At 38.5% G+C, this 26514-nt stretch overlaps 1 protein-coding gene across 2 annotated transcripts in view; it reads left to right on the top strand.

Moving 5' to 3' along the window:
- Positions 1-26514, top strand: part of LOC121866407 (zinc finger and BTB domain-containing protein 7A-like) — a 140993-nt gene that overhangs the window by 82019 nt on the left and 32460 nt on the right. For both annotated transcript variants that reach the window (XM_042366064.1, XM_042366072.1), the window contains exons 7-8: positions 18952-19210; positions 19587-20346. In XM_042366064.1, coding sequence (XP_042221998.1) covers positions 18952-19210; positions 19587-20299 — 972 coding nt within the window. In that variant the 3' untranslated portion in view covers positions 20300-20346. The remainder of the gene's footprint in view (positions 1-18951; positions 19211-19586; positions 20347-26514) is intronic.

The raw sequence follows: 26514 nt of genomic DNA, 5'->3' as shown, positions 1-26514 counted from the left end.
AAAGAGCATGGTTGTGTATGTGTGGACTTAGCAGGTCACCAAGTTGACTGTTCCTGTAGCTACATCCCCCGTAGCTCTACCCCTACCAGGCCAAGCTGTAAAAAAACAAAGAAAAAAAATATTTCTTACGTCCACGGAAGTTAGTGTCAGATTGTGGGAGGGGAAGGCGGGTGCAGTGTCTGTGAGCTGCATTATTGTTCTTTTCAACTCATAGTTTCAGGTAAATGTATGTACCATACTGTAATTTTATTCAAATTATTATTCTGTCACTTGCATATACAATCGTTCATACAGAATGTGAAGACAAAAAAAAATGATTATAAGAGGTCAAAAACATAGAGAATACTGTAAACATTTCTTACGTCTGCGGGAGTTAGCCCACGATCATGGGAGGGGAGAGCATGCTACTGTCTCCCGTGGCCTTAGTGAACTGATTGCCAAATGGCAATGCAGTATTTTTTCTTTTATTTATTAATATTTTTTATATTCATTACTCACATTTACAGAGGAATACTTTAGACCGCGGAGAGATAAAGATGCCACACTAACCCGCGGAGACTCGAAATTCAAAACCACTGTCGGTGAAATGATATACAGTATACAGGTACACTCACGTGCCATAGTTTCGATGCACCCTCTACCCCAGGGGTGTCAAACATGCGGCTCATTTGCTGCTCCAGCCTTACCCTGAGGAGCCAAGACTAAATAGTGAGTGTATCCCTCAGCTGAATAAAATAGTCTGCTGTTTCCTAGAACAAAATAATCAACATCAGCTTTTTGAACGGCAACTATCAGAGAGTAATCTTTCTCACTTTCCGACCTAGAAGTCCCTGCAAGGCACACCTGAGTTTCATGCTGATATCAGCACAAAAAAGTACTGCATCAAGATTTCCAAATTAATGAATGAGTTCCAAGAAAGATTTGCTGACTTTAAAAGACTTGAGAATGGTTTTTTTTCATTTTTCGGGACTCATTCTTTGTTGGTGTTAATGAGGTACCAGAACATTTCTGTAATGAACTTGAGCAAGTCTCGGCTTTGGTCTAAACTTACTGATGCGCACCTTAATTCATTACTGAAGGTTGCTACAGCTCAGTCGTTAGTGCCAAACTTTGATGCACTGGTCCATACCAAGAGGTGCCAATAATCAGGAAGCAGCAGTAGCAAACAATAAGATTGATCAAGGTAAGTAAATACTTGGATTTGTTTGTTTTTAAGGGTTTTGCACGAGCGCAGACTAAATCTGCCTTTCTTATTTTATCGTACTACTCACCTAAGAGGTGATTGCGAAGTGCTCATAATTATGTTACTTGGCCCGCATACTGTGTACTCATATTAAATCTGGCCCGCCTTGGCAAATGAGTTTGACACCCTACCCCTACTCCTGACTCGACGGAAGTCGTAGCCTTGGCATTATACCAAACGTCCCTCCCTCCCCCACCCACTGTTCAGTGGTGCAATGTGGTAGCTCAAAGCTTCGCTGGATTGTACGAATAGCAGTTCTTGATGTAATATTTGAGAGAATATATGCACGATACAGGTTTTTTAGTGACTTCACGACACTTTATTTACCATCACTATACTTAACATCACTATACAAGAAGGACCTTTTGGTTTGCAGTCAGGACTATGGCGCCTAAGTGTACCTGTAGACTAAAAACTGAGAATACTGTACTCAGAATTCATGGTTGGCAAGGGCCCAATTTCAGCCAAACAGCATGCCGAAAGGGTTAAGTAGGCAAGTTCTTGAAGAAGTATTGTTTAGGAAATGTGTAATGTTAAATGTGGTGCATATGTGTAATTACCAGACTTTGGGATGTTTTGGTCAACTTGTTTCCTGGGCAAGTTATTAACTATGCTCAGCTTTTCAAGTACCAGTATGAGGTGGGAATAAATGTAAGAGCATAAACAAGAGAGTGTGAGGTTCATATTGTACAGAGAGAGGCAATAGAGGTTACATATGCTATTTGGAAAAATTTGAACTGTGTCCTTGAATATTGGTTTGTGATTTAATATCCTAACATGTCACTGCTGCCTTGAAGTGAAAGTTTCTTGAATAGTCTTTACATTATAAGTTGAGAATTTGTTAATATGTTGAGAAGAAAGGGTTATTGTTAACTCATGGTACAGTACTGGACCCTAAAGATGAGTACAGTATATAAATCCTGTAGGAAGATTCTATAATGTGGATAATGAAAATTTGAGGGTTAAGAAGCTCATCAAAGTTTTTTTTGTAGATTTTAATAGAATTGTCTTACTATTAACAAATATTAATATTGTTTTAGGTTAGGTTAGGTTAGAGAATTCAGAGCCAACATTTGTTGGAAAGATTGTAAATAAACTGACATCCTTCAGATTTTTAAGTCATCTATACTGTGTACAGTATAATAAGTTTCTGTCTTGTCATGGAAAGGGTATAACTCAGTGGCATCTATCACCATTGATGTAAACAACACCTGTCTATCATTGATGAGAAGAGATGATAAAGCCACCTAACTGCCCATTAGATAATTAGGAGAACAGAAAGCAGTATTACCTGTTGAACAGTCAGATTTATGACCACCTGACAGTACACACACAAAAAAACAGTGATAAAGATGAAGCTGAGATTGTTGTTCTCAGACATTACAATTAGTACTGTACCGTATGTACTGTACAGTCTACTGGAAATTGTAATTGGATATTTCTGTTACTCTCAAAATAAATATACCAAAGGGAAGATGTTCTGCATTTTCATTTTTATGTATAAAGATGCTTGATATCAGAACTAATGAGAATAACTGAGAAATACTGGTGAATTTACTACAATATTTACTACAATACTATGATGCCATACATTGGGTTACATTTAATATTAGATTAATGTAACTATCATGATCACAAACTAATAACTGGGTGTGACTGACTTATCAATGGCAGGGCCCACCACCTCTCCAGGGGAAAGATGGGAGAAGGTTAAGGGATGTTTGCATTTTGAGCAGGGTCTGTGGATGTAGAGGTACAGTGCAGTATTCCACTCCCCATTCATTTCTCCCTGTGCTAGGTGATGATGCCACCCTCATGAATTTGTCCCTCCAAACACAAATCCACACTAAGTACAGTATACACTATAACTAACAACTTCCTCTAGATAAACACCCCACAACTCTTGGCATCATGTTGAACTTACACAAGACTTATAGAAAACACACAAATAACATCACTGCCAAACCCACACAAATACCCAATACACTCAAAGACACCACTTTGAATGATGATAATAATAACTGCTGCACAGTTCTGTAATAGAATACGGACTTGAGGGTAGACTGACACATTTTTAATAAATTTTTTCTGATTATTTGTGAGAGGATTTTCCAATTATTATTTATTTGTATGTGTTTTGTGTGTGTGTGTGTGTGTGTGTGTGTCTACACACACACACACACACACACACACACACACATATTTACAATACAGGTAATTACTGTCTCTTGAACGAATGGCTCCCTATCCCAGCCGCAAAAATGCCGGCAACTTTAAAACTGCTCACAGACATTCTTGGGTGCATCCAGGGTGTCATCCGTGAATAACCGAGCCGCGAAATAAAAATCCGCGAACTTGGTGGGCGCCCTGTAGGCTGATGAGGAAAGTACAGTACTGTATTTTGTAGCAACGTAACTGTAACACTTTACACAGGAGTAGTTGAGCAGTTTCAATTAGTAATATGAGCCATTGGCACCTTTGACTTCCATGAGTTGTATTGGAGGTTGTGTAAACATATCTAGTTAAGATAAAGTTTCACTATTTAAAATACTGTAGTCTCAAGTATTAATTATGCTTTTTTATGTGAGTGATTTAAAGCAATGATGTGTTGGAGTTAGTGTGAAAATATCAAGCTAAAGTTGAGTATATGTAGGGGACGTTTTTATTTGTGTGTAAAGAAATGTATATGCCCTTAGGACAATTTTTTCATTTACCTGTACTGTATATATGTATGCATAGCCACACACACACAAATCAATAATAATGGGAAAATCCTCTCACAAATAATCAGAAACAAGACAACAAAATGTATCGAAATATAGAAAAAATATTTGTCTACAAACTCTCAAGTCAACTCCGTGCTTTGTTATTAAAGTTTGGTTGGTTGGGTTGCCATACGACAAATTTTTCCTTATAAAAATTAATGTCTCTAGAACGAATGGCATCCACCAGCTGGGTTGATACGTGGATCAAACTTACAAAATTTCTTTCGTAGGCATCTAGCCAACCCAACATGAAGGGTGTCAGTAATTGTGGTGTAATACTGTACTTTTTCACAATATGTACCGGGTATGTAGGATGTTGTGTGCATATAACTGAGTAAAAATAAATGAAGAAAGTTACGTATATCTACCCGAAAATACGAGTTGAAAAACGATAACATCTCACAGCCTGGCCTAGTAGCCTGGTGGTTATAGTGATGAGCTGACCTAACTACAATGCCATGATTAATCACTATTAAACACTATTACATCAGTAAACACTAATAATAACAGTAAATCCAGTGAAATATGGCAGGGAGTGAGGAGAGTTACAACTGCAGATGATGCGCTAACTAGCAGTCACTCACTCCCCTTACCTGCTCCCGTTGCCAGGCGTAGCCAGGTGTACATATGGGGGAAATACATGACCTTTTCTCTCTTCACTTGTTTGGGCACCTTCCCACAGCTGGATGAAGGTGGTTGAGTGTACAGGTATTTGGGAGCCATCACAAGCACAAGGAGTACAGTTGTTAAGAGAGCAGAGTAGCACAGGCGCGATACGGACAAGTATTTAACCCGGACTGTCACTGAGGCGGAGTGAGCGCACATGGCCCAGCCACCTGGGACAAGAGAGACACCTTGCGGGACTGTAAGATAAAAATTTAGAAATCCAGTGGTATTAATCACTTGTTTTTCTAAGAGAGTATATGGTACTAGTTTAATACCTGTACTGCAGTATGTACAACATACTATAATGTATATGAAAAAAAATTTCTAATCAGTGATATGGCTGTAAGCTTCTGGATTAGGTACTGTACTGTATTAGTGTTGTGGATCGTTGGTGATGTCATACCAGATCAGTGCATACTTCTGCGGTGATCAGTTAGATCTTTCCTGTTATTAGGTGACTTGCCAAGGTCACCTCAGACCCAGTCTAGTTGATTTGCCATAGTACATCATCTTGTAAGTTGTCTTGCTTTGATGTGATGTACTATTGTTTTTATAATTTTAAATTATTGGTGAATATTTAAGCTATCCTTGTAAGTGGATTAAGTTTGCAAATGCTGTGTACAGTACCAGATTATGAACCCAATTGTTGATCAAAGACATCAGCTCAGGGTTCAGCAGAATAATGATGGTGAAGCTGAGAATGATCTTAAGCTTGATTTTATGAATGTGGCATTGGAGTGCATAATAGAATTGCATAATCCATGGAAATGTTAGAACTAAAGTTGTTGATAAACTTAGTTGGGTAATTCACCGCTGAAACCTCGCACATTTTGCATATGTCTGCTGTCTTATCTTTGTAATTTGTCACCAGTTTGAAGAACACCACTGAGTAAACTTTTGTTTTATTATTAGTATCGAGTACATGTTAAAAAAGCTTCGTTTGTGAACATGTGCTCTCTTTCTTCTAGGGTCGAGGAGGGCAGACGAATGCTGGTGAGGACTTTAAGCCATACTTGTGCGTCTTCTGCCCAAAGAGATTTTCACGGCGGGACAACTTAACCCTCCACTTGCGCACGCACACTGGGGAAAAGCCATACCAGTGCCCCCATTGTGATTATAGGACCACCATAAGTTCCAATGTTTATCGCCACATGCGAAACAAACATCAGCAAGAGATTGACGGAAAACCATTGTATCAGAGACCTCAGTATTTGCACATATAGTAAACATCAAAAGTATATATTGTTTGACTTAGATTTTATCATATTGAAATTTTATTTTATTTCTCTTACACTAGAAGTGTAATTTGGATATTATATTTATGTTGAAATTTCGGAAGGCTATCTTCAAATTTTTTTCCAAAGTAAATTTGAACACTGTTTCATACAAGAACTATCATGTGAAGTCTGCACATAAAGCTAGACCCAGGCATAAGCCTCTTATAGAAGTGTTTTAGAACTAAACTCTTGGTGTTGTCAGTAACTAATATGGTAATGAGTCTATGTAGGGCTTGTTTGTTCTACATGTAAATATGTGTGTTGGTCTGTTTGGAAATTTTCATCTGTGATGTTTCTCTGTAGAATTATTTTAGCTTGCCACAGAAACTACCACTGTCGTTATTCGAGGAAGTTTGACGCCTTTTGAGAATTTTACCTGGGAAGTGTGGGTTAATGTTGCTTGGGTGTGATGTTTTCAACTACTTGTAGTCAGTGGGGAAAGGTGTTGTTTGTACTGTACACTCCTCTCTTTTTGCGACTAATGTGTTGAAGATTCTTGAATGTCATTAAGGAAGCAAATATACCAAAACAAATTAATATCATGAGCCACAAGTATTGCCTCAAGGTATCCCCAGGTATAGGTATTCAGATTCAAATCTAAGTCATGCTCATGGATATCCTTCAAAATATGGGTTATTTTTAGTTTTGCAGTAGGTATATCACTTTCAAAATAATAAGAAAGAATGAACACCACAATTGACGTAAGTTGAGCTTTTGAAGTTTGTTTGTTTTCTTGGTGGTTAAACTAAATTTTATTTGCATAAACTCAAAAATAGCTTCTTATGATTAAAGCTCTCATTTCCAAATATACTGTAGCTTTTTTAAGAATATTTTCTTGTATGTATCAAAGGCACAAAAAAAATTTTGTGTAGTAGTTCAGTGTTGGAATAATTATTTATCAAGAGGGTTTTATATTATTTATTGTATAGCATATAAAAATTATATCCTTTCTCCTTTATTGAAGTAAAATTGAATCTGAATTTAAGGAAAAGTCCTTAGAATATATTGCCATAAGAATTACCTATTTGCTGTCAAGACATGTCTTTTCTTATTAGATTTTTTATATCTGTTTTCTTCCCAGATTATTGTACACTTAACCCTCTCACTTGTTTATTATATCTTCCTTATGTGGTGGTTGTTAGTTTTGTCTTGTCTGTACATTGGATGACAACTCTGAAGCTGGTGTGAAGAATTCATGTTGAAGGACATTAGTGCAGTCTAGGAAGTTACTGTGAGGCCATCGTGTTGTAGAATACATCTTAGATCATCTCAAAATATTTGAATAAATGTGGTAGCAGGAACCCCTCTTACTGAGGATATTAAAGTGCAAGAAATATATGAGAGATTAAACAGACCTTAATAACCCGGGCAGGTGAATCTCTGCCAACAAATAACAGCAGTCATGGTAAAAGTGGTAGTTAAAGGAGTACAATACAGTACTGTACACCAAAATTTATGGCAATCTGTAAATGATTCTTAGATATGGCAAGTTACATAATTATGATAAAGACGTTTGGGGTAGTTTTTACATCATTAAATGTGGTATTGTGCAGTCAACTTTTTGGATTGTCTCTTCTTACCTTGATGTGTCAGTATCTCTTGGATCTTCTTGAGATAGTAATAGATTTTGATTATCCGGTAATTAAAAAAAAATAAAAAAATCAGTGTAGTGATTACTGTATTACTGTTTGTTTGATGAGTTGATTAGAGCACTTCAATAAATGAATGATTCTTAATATGGGTTTCAAAGTGATTGGAAAAATTCAGTTACAGGTTATTTGTGTGAAAGACCAGTGACTTGTGCAAGTGGTATAATATGACCATAAAGACCTGGATAAGTTGTGTACAATCAAAGACAAAACTCGTGTCGTGGTTTTGTTCAAAGATTAAATATAACTCGTGAAACATTATGATAGCCCCCTACCACAAGGCACCAAAAGTTTAGCCCTTCTGCATTTGTTTTCACCAAATTTCACGACACGACTTTTGTCTTTCATTGTACATTTTCAGTGATTGCTACAACTTCCATCAAAGGACTAAAAGACATTATGAAATTTGAATGGATGATTAGTAACAAACACAATTCATGTACAGTACAATACTCTGCCTGACAAGAGAAGCAGGAGTTAACACACTTCACCCGCTGGATTGTATCGGCTTTAAGTAAAGACTTGCTGTTTGAGAGCTATGAATAGTTACAAGCTCCCGTTTTATTTTAAGTTTGTACTGTATGCCGATGATAGTTTGTCCACTGTAAACAATATAATGAATTTCATTTTTTTACCCTATTATTAAAAAATAAACTAATTTTAGTTCCTGAGTACTGTCTCATGCATGAGAAATCTGCACAGTGTTAGTACAGGTACTGTATTTTATGAGTCCCATTTCAGTGAAATTGGAGGGAAGTTTAGAATTTCACAACACCTGCCTTCAAATTATGCTCACTGCATATTAAACATAAACCACTGAAGTGGGACATATGGTTTTCTCCAGTGCATTTTGTAATGCACATTATAATCCAGGTAAATTCTGCTTGGTAAGAGCATCACAGTGGAAGGGACTGGTTCTTCTGAGACCAGCAAGTTGAACACTACAGGGAAACAGCTTAAATTTTTGGAGTTCATGTGTCATTTTCTGCAACAATGGAACTTTGCAATGTTTAGTCTTACATGGTTTACATAATTCTGTGCTTGAAAGACTTTAAAAATTGACCACTCTTGTTTTAAGCATGAACACAAGTACTCAACAATTAAATCAGTGTTTGTGGTACTGTACTGTATTTGATTTTCATGTGAGATAGAAGTGGCTCATACCCTGTAATTCATTTTGTGTAGATTGTACTGTGTGAGGAATTTTTTAACTTACAGTATATTGATACATCGGTTTGGGTTTGAGGTTTAACCCAAAAGCATAGACTATCCTCATTTTTGTGTGTTTTAAAGTCCAGCAAGATGGATCAGGGCTGGGGATACCTTTTACATCATAACTCAGAATTCAATAAGCTTCCTAGTTTTAGTTCATTTTGCAAATTCTGACTTCAGGTGTGACAAATACTGGCATAGATGGATGAGTGGGTAGATGAGAGGATTGAAGATGGGCAATGCCCTAATTGGAATTGTAGATCTATTCAGGAATGTGGGTACTGTACAGCATTTGTTTTCATAGAAGGTGGTTATTGTACAGATATTATGAAGAAAAACGTTATTTGAAGAGATGGCTGAAAAAGAGATTTTATAAATACAGTACTGGTATACACTATAATACTCTTAAGGGATTACACCCAATGGAGATCATAGTAATGGGTCAGTGGGTGATACGAGTGGATAAGTGATAGGATAGTAGTGTGAATACCTGTAATAAATTTGCATGGTGAACTATACATTCTCTGTGTACATCAGCAAGTCTGAATATTGCTATTATTTACTACCAAAGATATAGTGCACACAGTTCTGCCTAGAATAAGTTCAGGAATAAGTGATTGGCTGTGAGCATGATTGGTTCAGTATGAAAGATGAGAATTTTATAGATATCATATAGGATTAGTTGGTCAATTGCTTTTTGATGTATGTACAGTACATTAACATATAAATGGATATTTTGTAACAGTAGCTGTGTGTGAGCAGTGTAAATGAGACAACACCAGGAAGAAGTTAGTTGTTGAATGATATTTGAATGTTCATATCACTGACGCTTTAAATGAGGTTGATGTTTGCCAACTTAGATTTAAGAAGTACAGTACTGTTTGGAAAATCAGTAGGGAGGTGTGTAGGAGGGATGGATGGCTTCATGAAACTGATGAATACTGTAAGCATAAAATTAGAAGACTACAGATGAAAGTAGAAATAAAAAAAGGTTAAGAATTTGAAAGAAAACAGGTGGGAATATTTATGCTACCACAGTATGTTGAAGCTTTTCTTATGTGATAAAACATTGTCAGAATCTTGGTGTGTGTGTGTGTGAAGAATGAATCCATAAGACAAAAGTAATGCAGGAAGTGGAGAGAGCATTCTAAGAAATGGTGATATGTCTGTATGGATTGATTGTGATAAAAGTTTAAGGTTTGAGAGATTGGGAGAGGCAATAAAGAGGGTGATGAGAAGAGCAGTTATGTGCCCTGAAATGGGGGAGAAGTGGTGAGTGTAATATTATAAAGAGGTAAAAACAAAAGGTTCATGGAAGTTTGTATCATATGACTGGGTCTGGATAAAAGCAATATTGTGCGAGGTATTATGCCTGTGATTGATTTTACATGAATGGGACTGAAATAAAGGATGATTGTTATGCACAGGATTTATAAGTAAATTACTAAAGTTACTTATTACAGTGCTAAAGTATACCGTATTTAAATTTACGAGAAGGGAATCTTTTGTACTGTACTGTATAATTATTTTTCCCCACAATTTGTGAAAGTATGTGATGCATTTGTACAGTGTAGACTGTGGTTTGACTTCCATCTGTCTTAATAGCAGCACAGAACTGATTATTTGTTACCATGTATTTAACCAATTATAATATCTTTTAAATGCAATTATTGGACTTTTATTATCTTTACTTCACTACGCTTGGTGTCCTTGAAACACATAATCGTCAATGAAATTTCTGATGTTATCTACTTCATTTTTGGGTATTTGTTATTAAGTTTACACGATAAGGAAGTTGAGGTTGTAGTTTTTCGTGACTTGCCTATGTCCAAAAGATGGCTAATGCCAACCTGGGTTTAGATGCAAGATCTGACAGATGCATGACCAGTTCCTGAAAACATACCCAGTATAGTAACTTGTAAGGTTATTTTTAGTTGGTATACTGTATACAGTATTATAGATCATATTTTTAGTTTATTGAAAAGCAGAATGTATCCACTATGGATTGTTAATTACTAACTGCTACAAAATACTACAGTGCTTGTACAGTATCTTATCTGACTTTTGTACTGCTGCACCAGAAATATGATCTTGGCAATTTATCACTGTAATTCATGAAACAACATAATGGTTTACTGTTCAGCACTGATAGTGTCAGTAAAGTACCATGTATGTAAATTAAGCTCGTATTGATTAAAGAAAATCTTTTTAAGTATTGGCTACAAATTTATATTGCATATAAATTGGAATATACAGTATATATTGTAATGGTGAATAAAAAATAAAAGTTCTCTACCACAGATCAGACCAAGTTGAAACACACTAATACAGTACAATACATGTACTGTACTACTTTCTTTGTACTGCACAATGCCTTTCCCACAAGTCTTCCTTCTTGGGCAGTCATGCAAATTTTTCCACAAAGGTGTCTGCACCCAAATACCTAGAGGAGTGGACATACATGAGGGCTGTCCGGGCCCATGTGATTGAGATAAGTCTTAACTTCCAGAGCACCAGACACAGACTTTTCACTCACAGTCTGTTCTGGGGATTATGGTTAACATTTTTGCAACTGTGAAGTTTGTGAAAATTGGTTTGTCTGCCTTAATGACAGTCTTGAATTGTAGATAGAATATCTAATACCTGTACCTTCTTTGTTTCTGCCAGGTGTAAGGCCACACATCCAAATACAAGTTTAGGTGGTGAGAGCACTGTTGTACTTTGTGGCTGTGTTATCAGCAACATTATACCAGTTCACATTGCACTAGTTTTTCATGTTTAGTCTCAGGTCTTTTACAAAGTGAAAACTTAAATGAGCAATTGTTTGTGGGGCTGAACACCCAAAGAACCTCATCAACCTTATCAGCAAAGCAGTTTTCTTTGTTGCTTTTGGTGGTTATTTCCATCGCTAGAGCAGAGTACAAAGTTGTGAGTGATTGCAGCAGTATGAATATGATGCACAACACGGCTAAAGATTTCGTTATATTTTGTTTCTTAGGTGTATGTGACATCTTTATTTGTTGCCTTCATCTGATATTCTCATATCAACTCACTTAAATCCACATAAAATTCCAGCAATAAGTGCAAATTATTCTGATACAGTACATTTATATCATGGGGTTAGCATGCAAGTCATCACTTCCCACTGAGGACAATGTTTTGTCTCCCACATAGGTTGATGGTTTTGGTTGAGAAAGAAATTTTCTCTGTTCTTGGCAAAAACTGCTGAGGACTGAAGTCATTTGCAGTGAAAATCCAGACTCATGTTTTTACCGGTACTGTATACTGTAGTATAATACAGTACAGTAGGGTCTCAGAGTACGTGTCTGACCCCTGAACTTGACCTGAGCTTAGGGGTTTTGCTCGAGCCAATCCACCCAGAATCTCTATCAACGTGTTTATCTCTTGTCCATGCTGGATTGAAAAAAAAAATCATTACAACACTCTAATGTGGCTTAGAAAAAAAAATTACTTTCATAAAAAAAATAATGAATATGTATGTGTATGTGTGGGAAATGGACGTTTGTTTGTGGAGGCAGTGGGTTGTAACTGCGTTGCTGACTCACCATTCCATCCACGCTCTCTCCCTCCCTCCCCCGATGTGAGTCACCTGGGTGACTGAACTGTTGAATTATGTCATGTCACCCAGAGGATGGTTTGAGCATGGGAGGAACTATTGTTTGTACATAAAATAATTTTATACTGTACCGGTAAATGTGAGGGATAAATAAAAATAATACAGTACAGTTGTACCCCACTTAACGCGGTCAATAGAACCCAGAGGGTCCCGCGTTAAGTGAAATCCGCGTTAAGTGAACAACAGAACATATGGGATTAATTCCAATAGAAACCGGCCCGACCCCCAAACTCCACTTTTTGAAGGCACATACCTATGTTGTAGTAGAAATAACATCTTAATTTTATGATGGTACATGCACACAATTAATACTTAAGAGAAATAGAGAAATACAGTCGCCAAGTTAATGTCCATTCAAATAATGGACTCAACTCCCTCCCCTCTCACACTACACTGCCGGCTCTTCCCTCTCAGAGAAATTTTTGGGGGAAAACCACTAAATTTTAATAAATAATACCTCAAACTAAAGTTAGGATAATACAATTGACATTGCTGGATTCCTTGTAAGACCAGGAATATTTTGAATATAAATGTCATATATTTTGCACAAAAGATAACATAGTTACCTAGAGAAAAATTTTTATCTAAAATTTGTATGTTTAATGCAAAATATATGATGTTTATATTCAAAATGATCACCAAATTATAAGAATTCCAGCAATGTAAATTATATTCTGACCGGGTAATTTGTATGAATTTTATGAGCTAAAACAAATATCTTCAGTTAATAAAAAAAAAATAATCTTCACGACACTATCTGTCAATCAAAGTACCCCACCTTGCCTCCCCCCCTCTTCCAACCGCGCGGTCAGTCCCAACCCTCCCCCCCACCCCCCACCAATCCTCCCTTCCAGAGTTTTTAACATTTAGTATTAAATAATACCTCAGATTAAAGTTAGGATAATATAATTGACATTGCTGGATTCCTTGTAAGACCAGGAATATTTTGAATATAAATGTCATATATTTTGCACAAAAGATAACATAGTTAATTTGAGAAAAATTTTTATCTAAAATTTGTATGTCTAATGCAAAAATATGATGTTTATATTCAAAATGATCACCAAATTATAAGAATTCCAGCAATGTAAATTATATTCTGGCCGGGTAATTTGTATGAATTTTATGAGCTAAAACAGGCAGTCAGGCAGGGTGGCGGGTGGGGCAAATCTAAAAATAGCGTCTCGAGCCGGACACTCACCGCGTATATGTGGAAAAAATCCGTGTTAAGTGAAAGTTCAGCTCTGGCGGAGGCACCGCGTATATGATAAAACGCGTTAAGTGAAACCGCGTTAGGCGGGGTAATACTGTACAAATAAATTAGATAAAAGAAAAACTCAGTACTGCATTGCCGTTTGTTAATCGTTTCACTACACAGGGGACACAGGAGGTAGCAAACAGCTGAGTTCCTTCACGCTGCGCCCCACTCCCCATCCCCCACTCTGCGTGCTACTCCTGTTAATCCCTTTATGTGTTTGACCTTATGATAATTATTTTATTTTATTTTATATTTTTATTTTATTTTATTTATTTGTATTTATTTATTTTTTTTCACATTCTGTGTGAAAGATTGAGTGTGCATGTAAGAGAGTAAAAATAAATGCATATATCTACCCAAAATTATGAGTTGAAAAATAAACAACATAATTCTAGTGTCCTCTCTCTCTCACACTGGTTCCATGAATATCTCCCATGAGTTTAAGCTGGTAAAGTCTTTCTTAACTGGTGAATTTTACCGCAGTCATGGTCCCTAATAGTCAGGTGGCTAAGCGTTAAAATATCACTTTATCGTTCAAGGTCAGATAAAAGCTTTTTTTTTCAGGCTTCCTCTGGCCATACTTATCAAATCAAGAGGGGAGCCACCTTCAAATATTCTCGGAATTCTTATAAGATGCAAAATCCAAAATGACCAATACAAAATTTAAAGATCATACAACTCTGCTTATATAGGTCACAGGGAGGCAAATTTGGTGTTGAAATGTAGGTTTTCAGGGTCAAGGATTACAATAGAATGGATTACAATGCTGTAAAACCATCCATATATTTTATAGAAAGGTCAGTGATTATCACTGAGGCCAAAATGTTCGTGATAATGTTTATTTGTGATGCAATTCTGATACTCATACATAAGTACACTCAAATAATAAAAACTTTGGTAACTCATAGTCATGTACATGATTATGGAAGTATAATCTTAACTACTTTATGCATTTGCATTTGCAAAGTGGTGTACAGCCCAGATTAGCTTTCACACATTTGCAGACCCTACAGCCACCCTTGCAGGAACACTTTATTAGTTGGCTGCAAACTTTGGAAACTTCAGGGGTTGTGATCCTGACTGATACCCAATGATCCTTCTTGGCCCATCCAAATCCTTCTGGGGACGGCACAGCGTACTGTGTTTGGTCACCGATACACCTTATTCCAGCCTGTAACACTGCACGTTGGGCATGCTGAAGGAGTGCATCCTGAAATAAAAGATAAGGAATTGACTGAAGATTACATGTTAACAACATTATGTGATTGATGTATGAGTACTGTAAAGTAGCAATATCATCAGTTTAATTTATAATACCTGTGGAGGTGACAGCTTCTCCATGGCACAGTTCTGGTGGCAGAAGAGAGTCATTCTGGTCTCATTGAAGGAGGTGAAATCACTGGCCCTATCATACATTATTACTGTAAACCTTTCAAGCTTCTGGAAGTGGTGGAAGTCTTTGTGCAGTAGCTCAATGGGATGTTGAGCAAGGTGCACAAATGTCTCTGTGACCTCTTCATAGGACTGCCACGCCTGCCAGGCGGACTTATTGCCCTTTTGAAGGAGCTGGTCACATCCAGTGAATGTGGAACACAGGAAGGGCTCTAGATCTCAGCTCACCAAGGGAGGCACAGATGTGATTAGTGCTGTGAAAACAGAAATTCTTCCCTGTGCCATATGCCACCTAGATGTTTGCTGTTTGGCTGCTGAATAGTGAGGTTTGGAATTTGCCAATAACAATGGCTATCACGTTTGTGTCTACCATTCGGATTTGAACTTTTGTTGCATCATGCTCCATGTGAACTACAATCCTGGCATCTGCTTCCTCATGGTTGCAGTTTGACATTGGATTATAGGAGCCTACTGATATCACAGACTCCCCTGAAAGTATAAAATTTATAATTTTAGTACTAAAATTTCTATTCATTGCATGAATGATATATTTACATGCTAATAAATGGAGCAATGGTTATTTCAATAATGTCTTTGGAGATAAATAAAGAAACCTGATGTGATATACACAGCTTTTCCAGTCGGGCAGTCAAAATCTCCAACTTTAGAAGTCAGGAAGGCAAAGAGTTCATTCTTGTTTTGTGAATTACGAAGGAAGTCCATCCAGTTGCCTGGAACTTAAGCCTGACCTGACACTTTTTGGCGCACACCTTTCCCTCTCTTTTCCCTGGTAGACTTCTTCAGACTTTCTTGAATATATGTGTCCCAAACAATGCCTACCCTGTTGGCAGTCTGTAGGTGATTCTTGAGAAACAGGATGAAGACCTTGTCTCCATAGTCCTCAAAGGTGCTGACACCAGCAGTAGGTAGGGAGTGGACAATGGCAGCTCCATCCAAAATCCTACAGTCACATATAGGAGGTGACACAGGTTGGTCAGGCTGCTGTAGACACTTCATGAGGTCATTCTTTGAGCTTGGCAGATGAAACTTGCCAAAGTCTGAGAGGGAGGGTGAAAAAGATTGTATATTATGTGAGAAGAATTCCATGAGGGCACTCTCTCTGTTCTGCATTGAGACATGCAGTTGGCCAAATAGTGCAACAGTGTTCTGGAGCACTGACTTTTTCCCCTTGTTTTGGAGGTTGTTTTGTGCTTGGGGCTGTTGAATAGAGCAAAGGAATTTTTTTTGATAGGACTATGGATGGATTGGTTGCATTCCACAATGACATTTGTGACAAAGTCTTTGTATTGTCTTTTCCCTGTGTCCTTGAAGTTTTGTACTGTAGCTGCGACAGACTCATCCATACAGATCCTATTATCGAGTGTGACTAGATCTGGGAAGTCAATCAAGAATGGATTACCTATTCCCCTGAAGGTTTCAGAGAGACTATTGACTTGCTTTTGAAAGGTTTGCTGGGTTGAGAGACCCTGCTTATGGTTATGAAAATTTCATGGATTCTCTGGCTCATCATCAGGTAGATACTCTCCTTCAAACTGTTTCAGTGGTCTTGCTATCTGGGGGCTTGATAGCATCCAGCATCTGGTAAAATACATATCTGTGTGCTGTTATATTTTATTACTTTATTATATCAACTTAAGCATCCTGCCTATAGGTGTCAGATTTATGTTTCTAAGAGTTAGAATTGCAATTTATGAATCCTTTGCAAACCACTAAAATGTATCATTCACACTTGTATTAACAATACCTGATGGCAGCAGGATTCTCTGTAAGTCCTGCTGCACCTTCCGAGCCCTTGACCTTCTTGTTTTCCTGCTCATAAGCTTGATCAATGGGAATTGTAGAAATTTGTTGCTGGTCTTGGAGAGAACCCCATGGCCTTCCTTCAAGAACTCGTCCTTGACTTGATCTGGCAATGACTGCATGTCTCTAATATGGATCGGCATCCACCTGGCATAATTGACATGATCTAATTCTAAAGCGAAGAACAATGGTGTGAGCTCCTCCAGGACAGCCACATACAAGGGAAAGTTCTTCTCTCTGTGAGCCCTGATTAAAATGAGGATGAGGGTTTCATAGCTGCAAGTCGGATTCCAATACATGAAAGTAGTGCTCTTCTTCACCATGTCCTTCTGCCATGCTTCCTTGGAGCTTTCATCATGCGGACCTGGTGAATGCAGAAACGCCTCTTGCTGAAGGTTCTCAAAGGCCAAGAGAGTGGTGTGGGCCATTTTGAATTTTGTATTGTACACAAATTTGGAAAATATTTGAAAGTGGCTCCCCTTCTAAATCTGATAAGTATGATCAAAGGAAGCTTCAAACAAATTTTGGCGCTTTTATCCTCTTCCTGTAACGGTAATTTCACTAAGCCACCTGACTATAAGAGGAAAATTGGTGGCAGTGTTCATGGTGATGAGATGAGAAAAAATAAATAAACATACAGTACAGTACTGTGAGAACTTTGGGAGAAAGGGTAATTATATTGGACTTATTAAGGAGTGGTGTATTGAACTCCGAAGTTGTACATCGGTTACCTTCGTATAAAAAAGGGGTTATGCTATTCTGTATACAGTATACAGGACCTGAATATACAAGAATGTGGATTTATGCGCGATCCCAGGAATGTAACCCTCGCATATTCTGAGACCATGAAAAGTGAAAGTGGGTCCCATAGGCATGAGTGCCCATTAGGGACATTGTGGATACAGCACACTGTATACTAAGCCTTCAGTACACTAGGAGGCTGCATGGCCGGTACTGCACTCGACCACATTCACTTCCCCAAGTCGGGTGAAATGGGAGAACCTGGGAATCAAACCCCTGAAACTAGTATTCTCTTTAGCATGTCTCCCATCACATTTACATCATCATTACCTTACACATTAAAAGCAGTTTTTCCCTTACAACTTATCCACAGTTCCATAACACTTTCGAGTAGAGGGCTCATTGTGTGGGTAGAAACAAATAAAGACATAAGGGTATAAGGGACTGGGTATCACTGTATAGCTGATGGTCAAATAGGTCCAAGTCCTGCTGAGCTCTGCCCTAACCCAATTATTAGGTCTGTGGCCCATCTAATCAATCACCTTTGTGATTGAGCATATAGGGAGGTCATTGACAAATTTCAAAAGGTAGTCCTAAGGTACATGATTTGCTGTGGGGCATTTTTTACTTGCACACAGTCTTTGAATTGTCAACAATTCTTCATTTGTTTTATAAAACTTATCAAACAAGTGTGTTATTAAGGGATCTTACTGCCCTTTGCCTTATTATACTGTATTTGACTCACATAATTCAGTACATTGACACTAATCTGACCATATTCAATATTGTTAAGATAAAAACATGTTGATTTTTCATTCAATTGCCTTACAAATCTTGATTGTTATCTGATTGTGAAAAATACTGATCCTCAGCTTTTTTCAATGAAAAATTTGTCTAGGTTTTGGAATATACAAAGTACATGTACAAGGTACTGGTAGATGGTGATACATCAGTTATATTGTTAATACTGTACTGTATGTATGGATTGTTGTATAGTATTGAATGGTCTTATGTTATGTGATGGAGAGGGGTAAAACATCAAAATATGTACACTTCGGCTGAAAAGTCATTCTAATAAATAGTGCATTCATATATACTGTATGTAAGCGATACTGTATTAGTATCAAGTAGGAAATCTGTATGTACCATTTTCCTCACTAACAAGTTATGAGCTAAAATAACCTTTTAATGTATTTTGATTAAAATTGGTCCTCAAGAAGGAATGCACTAGTGTGGCCCAGTGTACATCTTTTGAAGATTTTTTCCCTAAAATTGGTGTCCGTGTTTTAGGGTGGTGGAGGCAAGGCAGCGGTGTGGGCCAGAGCACTGGCTGGCCATTCCCTTGGGGCCAGTCACCAGTGCACCTTCTGCCCAAAGCGATTCTTCCTGCGATCTGACTTGACCCGGCACCTGCGAACACACACTGGCGAGAAGCCCTTCAAGTGTCCCTACTGTGAGCACAGCACAGCCATCAAGTACAACCTCAAGAAACATCTCATCAGCCGTCATAATGTCGTTGAACAAGGCATTAATATGGAGGCTGTTCAAGGTGTGTTGGATGATGATCCAGACAAGCCCAGTACTGTATTGCTGTTGTCTTGAGCTAGAATCACTCTCTAGGAATTTTAGAATTGTTAAACATTGGTTTCCCATATGTGCCTGAATTAGGACATGTTTTATATGAAATATATCACGTGTTTTTCTTAAGAATTACTTTCCTGCATGAGTTGATGGTGCTTTTGTTACAGTGTAATAAAAACAATATTATTGAACCCTATTTGATCAAATTTTGATCACTTTAATAGTAACAACCCTTTGTAGACATGCATGAAACATTCGGCATTATCTACTTTTGTCATTTAGCTAGTGTTTACATAAGCTGTGACATTATCTATTTGTGGTTGAAAGTTGACTCCCTGTTTTAGGACGGCAACAGTCAAATGAAGCATCAACATCTGGCACTAGTGGACAGAGTTTCTCTTGGGGCAGTGCTACAGTTCCAACATTGCCTGCTGTTCTCTCTCTGTTGCAACGAGAACATATGTTAGCATCCACACAAGGGAGAAGTTCAGCAAATGAAGCAACAGACAACATTACATCATTGTCTTGGAGCAATACAAAATTTTCTCATACTCCCGGTTTTCAACAGCAGCTCAAGGAATCAGGAAATATGCAAGGAATCACATCCAGCACCTGCTCCTCAATTGACACTTCTGACAATGTTACTTCTCAGCCATGGAGCAACACTCAGACTCCTCAGCTGCCTACATATAATCCACCACAAGAGCAACAGGACAACTTGCCGGGATCCAGTGTGTGTACATCACAAGACACAACCAATAATGTGTCAGTTCAAAACTGGAACCCCACAGGAGATCTAGACCTTCCTGTATTTCATCCTCTGGCAGAATGTGATAATCTTCCTGCTTCTTCATCTGATAGATGCTTGTCAAGTGGCACAAATGAGAATAATACAGCACCTCAGGCATGGAGCAGCACTGCAGCTCCTCCACATCTCCCTACAATACATTCCTCACAGAATTTGGAAAATTTAACGGGAGTTGCATCCAGTACATGTCCTTCAAATGACACAGTCGACAGTGGAACATCACATTCCTCTACCAGTGACACTGAGTAGAAGGGGAACAAAAATCTACCGTATGGGCAAAGGATGGTTATTTACCGGTATGTATTGTTATGAATGAGTTGTGGAGTGTACAGTACAGTACTATACAGTACTCTCGATTTAACGGAATCCGATATAACAAACTCGATTTACCAGAAGGAAATTTTTCCCTTATTTTTCACTCTATTTAGTGAACTAGTTCGCTAAATCGAGATGAATTCCGTTAATACGCTCTCACCTACGGAGACACCTCAGACACATGATATGTACATAGAAACATTATTCATGACTTTCCTTAAACTAGGGGGTTCGGTGTTTGTTTTCAAGTTTTTCTATAATTCCAAACTTTTTTCCAATTGATAGCTGCACTCTTTTGACTTTCTCCCCACACCACTTCTTTCTGAGACTTCAGAGAGACTTTTGGCATTATGCCTAAGCACAGTAGTTAGTTGACACAGGACATAGACTGAGCTGATGTAAACAGACCCCACACGCCAAGTGGCGCATTTGGCACAGAATTTAACGGAATCACGCCTGATTTAGTGAACTAGTTCACTAAATCTGGTGAAAATAACGGAATTTCGATTTAGGGGAAGGGGGTGGCTCGAATTAGTTCGTTAAATCGAGAAAATACTGTATTTGTGTTTGGTAAGACCAGGTTGTCTTCATAGCATGCTTTGATAGGCAGCTGAAGTCCATTATTGTTACTGTATTACTCTTTACTATTTTTTAGTTAGTATATAAGTTTGTGTTATCATAGGTTTCTGCATATCTAAAAGCTGAGTAACTTGAGTAATGGGATACCCGGTACTTAAGCACTTGGTAGTACAGTACTAATCATTATACAGCAGTGAGGCCAGCTGACTCCTGGAGATTTTTGCTGATTGTCTTATCTCCGTTAGCCGGAACAGTTGGTGCAGAGCACTTCCGGCAATGAGAGATTTCCGGGTATTGAGACGACTCTCTCAATGCTGGAAAAAATCCCTCATACCTGGAATTTTCCGGGTAACGGAAAAATGTCCTCGGAAGTTCCAGAATAATGCATTCATCTCTCAAAGCCGGAAAATGTCCCCCCATCCCTGGAAATTTTCTTGGAATTTTCAAGAAAATGTGCCCCTCAGAAAATCATTCCCAAAGCCAGAATTTTCTGGAAAATTCTGGCTTTGGGAACGATTTTCCGAGAAAATTTCAATTCCAGTTGTCATAGAGTTCCGGGTTTGAGGGATTGCGGCCAACGGAGATATATTGATATGCCCGTTAGCCAGAACAATTGGTGCAGAGCACTTCCGGGGATGAGAGATTTCCGGCTAACCAGATGACTTTTTCAAACCCGGAAATATTCTTTATCCCCAGAATCTTTTCCGGTTACTGGGAAAAGTTTCCAAGTGTCTAAACTAGACATCTTGGACACACAGACACTGGCCCACTTCCCCAGAATGTTTCTGGGTGCTAGGGATGTTTTCCTTGAGTCTAAACTACCGGAGTCCTTAAATGCATTTCTAGTTAAGTTAGAAACTCCATTTCTTTACTTTAATTATCCAGAATAATTTATCTAAAAGTTGGGTAAAATAAATATATTTGAAAATTAAAAAACTATATGATATGGGCATGAATGAAGCTGTGTGTTACAGCAAAGACTGTTATTTTCCACTCGCATGGAGCTGTAGGGGATTAGTGGGTCTCGTGTATCTGACCTGATGTAATGTTAGGTGGGGATTAGTGTTCTCATATTACTGACCTTCTGATGGAATGTCAGGTCATCCTTTCTTGGGTAGGGGGTTAGTGGGTCTCATGACCTGAAGATGTCTTGAATAAACACAAAACCTAAAGTATTTTTAGAGAGATTGTGATAAGTAAAAGCATAAATGAGCAAAGTTGTATCCCTTCAACATTACATTACATAACATTTTAAAATATGGAGTGAGAAAGCAAAAAGGTGTGGGTAATTAGAGAGACGGAGTGGAAATGAGTGTTGACAAGCACTCCTCAACAGCTGATATTTAACTTGCAGTCACACACACACACACATGAGCAAATTTGTCACACAATAAAACCCTCACTCCTTATGTTTGCTGTCTTAATTCCCTTTTTAGGGGTGTGTGAGTGGTGTTGGAGTGTGTGTGGGGAGGGTGTGATGTTGGTGTGTGTGTGGGGAGGGTGTGTGTGTTGGGAGGGTGTGTGTGTTGGGAGGGTGTGTGTGTCCGGAGGGTATGTGTGGGTGGTTGTTGGGATGTGTGTGTGTGGGTGGTTGTTGGAGTGTGTGTGTGTGTGTCTGGGTGGTTGTTGCAGTGTGGGTATGTGTGTGTGATGTGTGGGTGGTGATGGTGGTGTTCGAGGGTGTGTGTGGGTGATGTAGGGGTGTGTTGGAAGGTGTGTATGTGATGTAGGGGTGTAATGTTGGTGTGTAATGTTTGGCTGAAGAGTGTGGTAGGTGAACCTTTTTTGGGGGGGAGGGTCGCACAGTCACTTTTCTTCCCACCCTTCCTCACTCAAGCTTGGCAAATTGTGATAAGGAGGTGAATTTCATACCATGATCCTTAATAAATTCTCTACGAAACATTTGCAATAAGATATCCTTAAACAAATTATTTATGTAGTGATGGGAATTCGATTCTTTTATAAAAAAAGCGTAAGAAATGTTGATACCGGAGTCAATAAAATTAGTTCTAATTTCATTAAACACTCCATTATTTTTTTATTTTTTTATTTTTTTATAATAATCCTGAATACTTAATCTAAAAGTTAGGTTAACACCTTGACACTCTAGAAACTTCCCTGGCAGCACTGAAGGAGGGAGATAAGGGGACAGTGTTGTTTTGACAGCTGAGCTCGTGGTCACCTACGCTCTTAGCAGCTATTTTTAGCTTGCGTTTGTGTCAGAGATGGCCAGTAATGCATATATTAACTGATCATAAAACTTATTTGCTATAAATAATCCATTTAGAATATTTTATTTGCATTATTTTTCATAAAAAGTGCTCGGCAACACACACACACACACACAGTCAGTCGCCAGGCTGTCTGGCTGTCTTTGTGATATAGTCCAGAATGCTACGTCTAGCTTTAGACCAAGGTATGTAAATGCCTAGCATTAACTCGCCAGGCCAACATACAGGCAATTAAAACATCTAATAATTACTTAAATACGTAATATTAGGAGGATAACGTCGCTACCTGGCATTTAATTGCAATTCTCAAAACCCCCTCCCGCACCCTCCATCACACGCATTGCTACCGTCATCTCTTGCCCTAGAGCGAGCAGCAAACAAATGTCAACTCTCCAGGAGTGGAGATGGGTGGAATGTTGACGTCGCATTCTGGACTACAGTATATCACAAAAACTGGGGGGGTTTTTTAGAAAAAAACGGCTTTTTGTTGAATCCAGAATGCGACGTCTAGCTTTGATTACCCGAGCAGGTGGTGGAGAGGGAGGTGACATTGCATATAAGGCTCTGCTAGCTTAGGTCCAGATTATAATTATTAACTTTTTGGCATATTTTACAATACTGGGAACATTTACCAGAAGGTAAAATGTTAATTTACATATCCTAATTAGGATACTCACTTTATTCTGGTGAGGAAGAAGAAGGTTCTGGTTGTGGAGATTAACTAGGTGGGGGAGGGGACCCCAGTACCACCACATGTGAAGCATCTTTCAGAGATAGATGATGAAAGCTGTTTTGAAAGGTTTTTGATGATTTCCAAAAGCCCACTTCTTTGATCTCACTGAGGCTCATGTGCCACAGAAAGGCCACAGACCCTGCATATTTCCTGGTGTCATGTGCCAAAAATTTTTGGCCAGGGTCTGCTTGACTCACTAACTGAGAAAAATATTTTGTCATTTGACTAGGAGACAATTTCTTACCATCATATGATGAGAATACATAGGGGCCTCGATTAGAGAATCTGGTTAACAATTTTTGAAGAATCTTAACTGGGCACAACCTATGAGGAACCCTTGTCTCATCCATTAGCCGTTTTATCCTGATAGGTTGAGCTTGAAAATCTTCCCTTTCATTTTTTCTTAGAATCTCCATTGGAAAAACGGTGACATCTTCCTCAGAAAATACCAATAATGATGGATTATTGGAAATTGAAATCAGCTCACTGATTCTCATACCTGTTGCTATTGCTAGAAGGAAGGCTGCCTTCTGGAGCAATCTGTCCCGATTCAGATTTATATTGTAATTAGGCCCCATAAGAAATTTAGTAACTTTATTTAGAGACCAAAGTAGGATTCTCCTAGGCTGAGGGGTTTCTGAATGAAAAAGGACAATCTGAGCATTTGATAAATTCTTGGGTTCAAAGTAATATTAAAACCCCATGCCAGAGGGTCAACCAATGCTGATTATTAAGATGCAATTGTAGATCCTTGAAGGCCTTTAACTCGGAACAGAAAATCTAAAAATTCTAACACCACTGTTTCCGACAATGTGATTGGAGTTGTTAACCTGATCAATTACTGTATTGAAAAAGTTTCCAAGCTTTCTCAAATTGCATAGAAGTTTGGGGTCTATGACCTGCTATCACTTGGTTAACTATATTGGAATTACCCAACAATCTATTTAAATATCTTTTGAGTAACTCCAAGTGTGAAGTGCCAAGGATATCTCGAACTGAGGGTGCAGTACCTGGTCTAGACATCCTTGTTACAATTGTAGTGGATGCGGCCACCATTCCAACAGATCCAGAAACCACGGATGTAGGATCCAATATGCTGCAATTAAGAGGACCTTTCCTTGGAAGGATCTGAGTTTTTGAACCACTTTGGGCAACATTTTCACAGGTGGGAACAGATAGATTAAATTCCAATGGTTCGAATCTATGAGTAGAGCATTTCCTAAAAGATTAGATCGTTCCAGAGATGTATAAGTTGGCATCTTGTGATTGTTTTGTGAAGCAAAGAGATCTATTTGTAAAGTCCCAAACCACCTCACTAGACTCTTGAACTTTGATGTCTTTAGGAACCATTCTGTTTCTGTCGATACTGGCCTGAGACAGGACAACGCATCTGCCCAATTGTTTTGTACTCCCAGTAAGTTTAAGTGTTTGTCTCAAAGGGAGTTGCTCCACTTCCCTTGATGGAACTCTCCTTTTGAGGAATGGTATCCTCATTCTATCTCGAATGCCTCTGTACAAATGACCAAGTCTGTTTGAGGGGAACCCAGGGAGATGAACCGATTAGATTGTCCAAATTTGTCCACCATGACAGATGAGTCTTATCTGAATAGGGAGGGAAGAAGCAATATTTCTGTTTCTGTGGAGCAACTTCAACCCCCATATGAGTTAGTTGCTTCTTCCTTAACGTGCCCAAAGGAACTACTATGGTAGCAAAATTCAACAGACCCAGTAGTTTTTCCCATTTGTGCCCAGAAACCTCTTGCCTTACACAAAAGACTTCTACTTGGTTTATCACATGTTACCTTTGCTTCTGGTAGACTGTCTGACTGCTGATTGGTGTCCCAATGGAGACCTAACCAATCCATTTTCTGACATGGTAGGAGATTTGATTTGACCTGGTTTATCTTTAATCCTAGGTTTTGAATTAGTACTCGTGTACATTGGGTCACCCTTTGACAGTCTTCGAAAGAGTTTCCCACTATCAGCCAATCGTCTAGATAAGTAAAAGTTCTTATGCCCTCCTTCGCAAGGATCTCCCTGGGTATGTTTGCCAGTTTTGTAAACACTTTTGTCGCAATTGTCAGGCTGAATGGCATCGCTGTGAATTGATAACTTTCATCCCCCCACTGCGAACACTAGAAACTATCTGTACCTGGGAGCAACATGCACGTGATAATAGGCATCTTCGAGATCCACTTTTGAAATCCAAGCATTGGGCAGGAGTAGATGCTTCAGATGATCATAAGTGAGCATCTTGAAACTTTTTTTTTTTTTTTTTTTTTTAACTTTTGTTCTGGACGGAAAGATCTAAACTCCACCTCAATTTGTCGCTGCCTTTCTTGGGGACTGGGAACAGGCGAGACATGAAACACTTCTCTGACTGCAACAGTTCTATCACACCTCTGTTTAACAGTTGAATTACAAATTCTCTGAGTAAGGGGGTTCGTTTCTAACCCCCCCTTTTGGGGGGGGGTTAACACTAGTGGAGGGCACCTCAACCAAGTCCAAGCCCGTATGGAAGAGGTCCACCTGTTTTCCCAACCCCCTAGACGACCCAGCTGTCTGGCTTCATTGGGAGGGAGTGGTCGCTGATGTGGTGGAGTAAG

This window comes from Homarus americanus, unplaced genomic scaffold, assembly GCF_018991925.1.
Source record: "Homarus americanus isolate GMGI-L3 unplaced genomic scaffold, GMGI_Hamer_2.0 scaffold32583, whole genome shotgun sequence".
Classification (NCBI taxonomy): domain Eukaryota; kingdom Metazoa; phylum Arthropoda; class Malacostraca; order Decapoda; family Nephropidae; genus Homarus; species Homarus americanus.
This window is presented reverse-complemented; position numbering and strand designations above follow the sequence as displayed.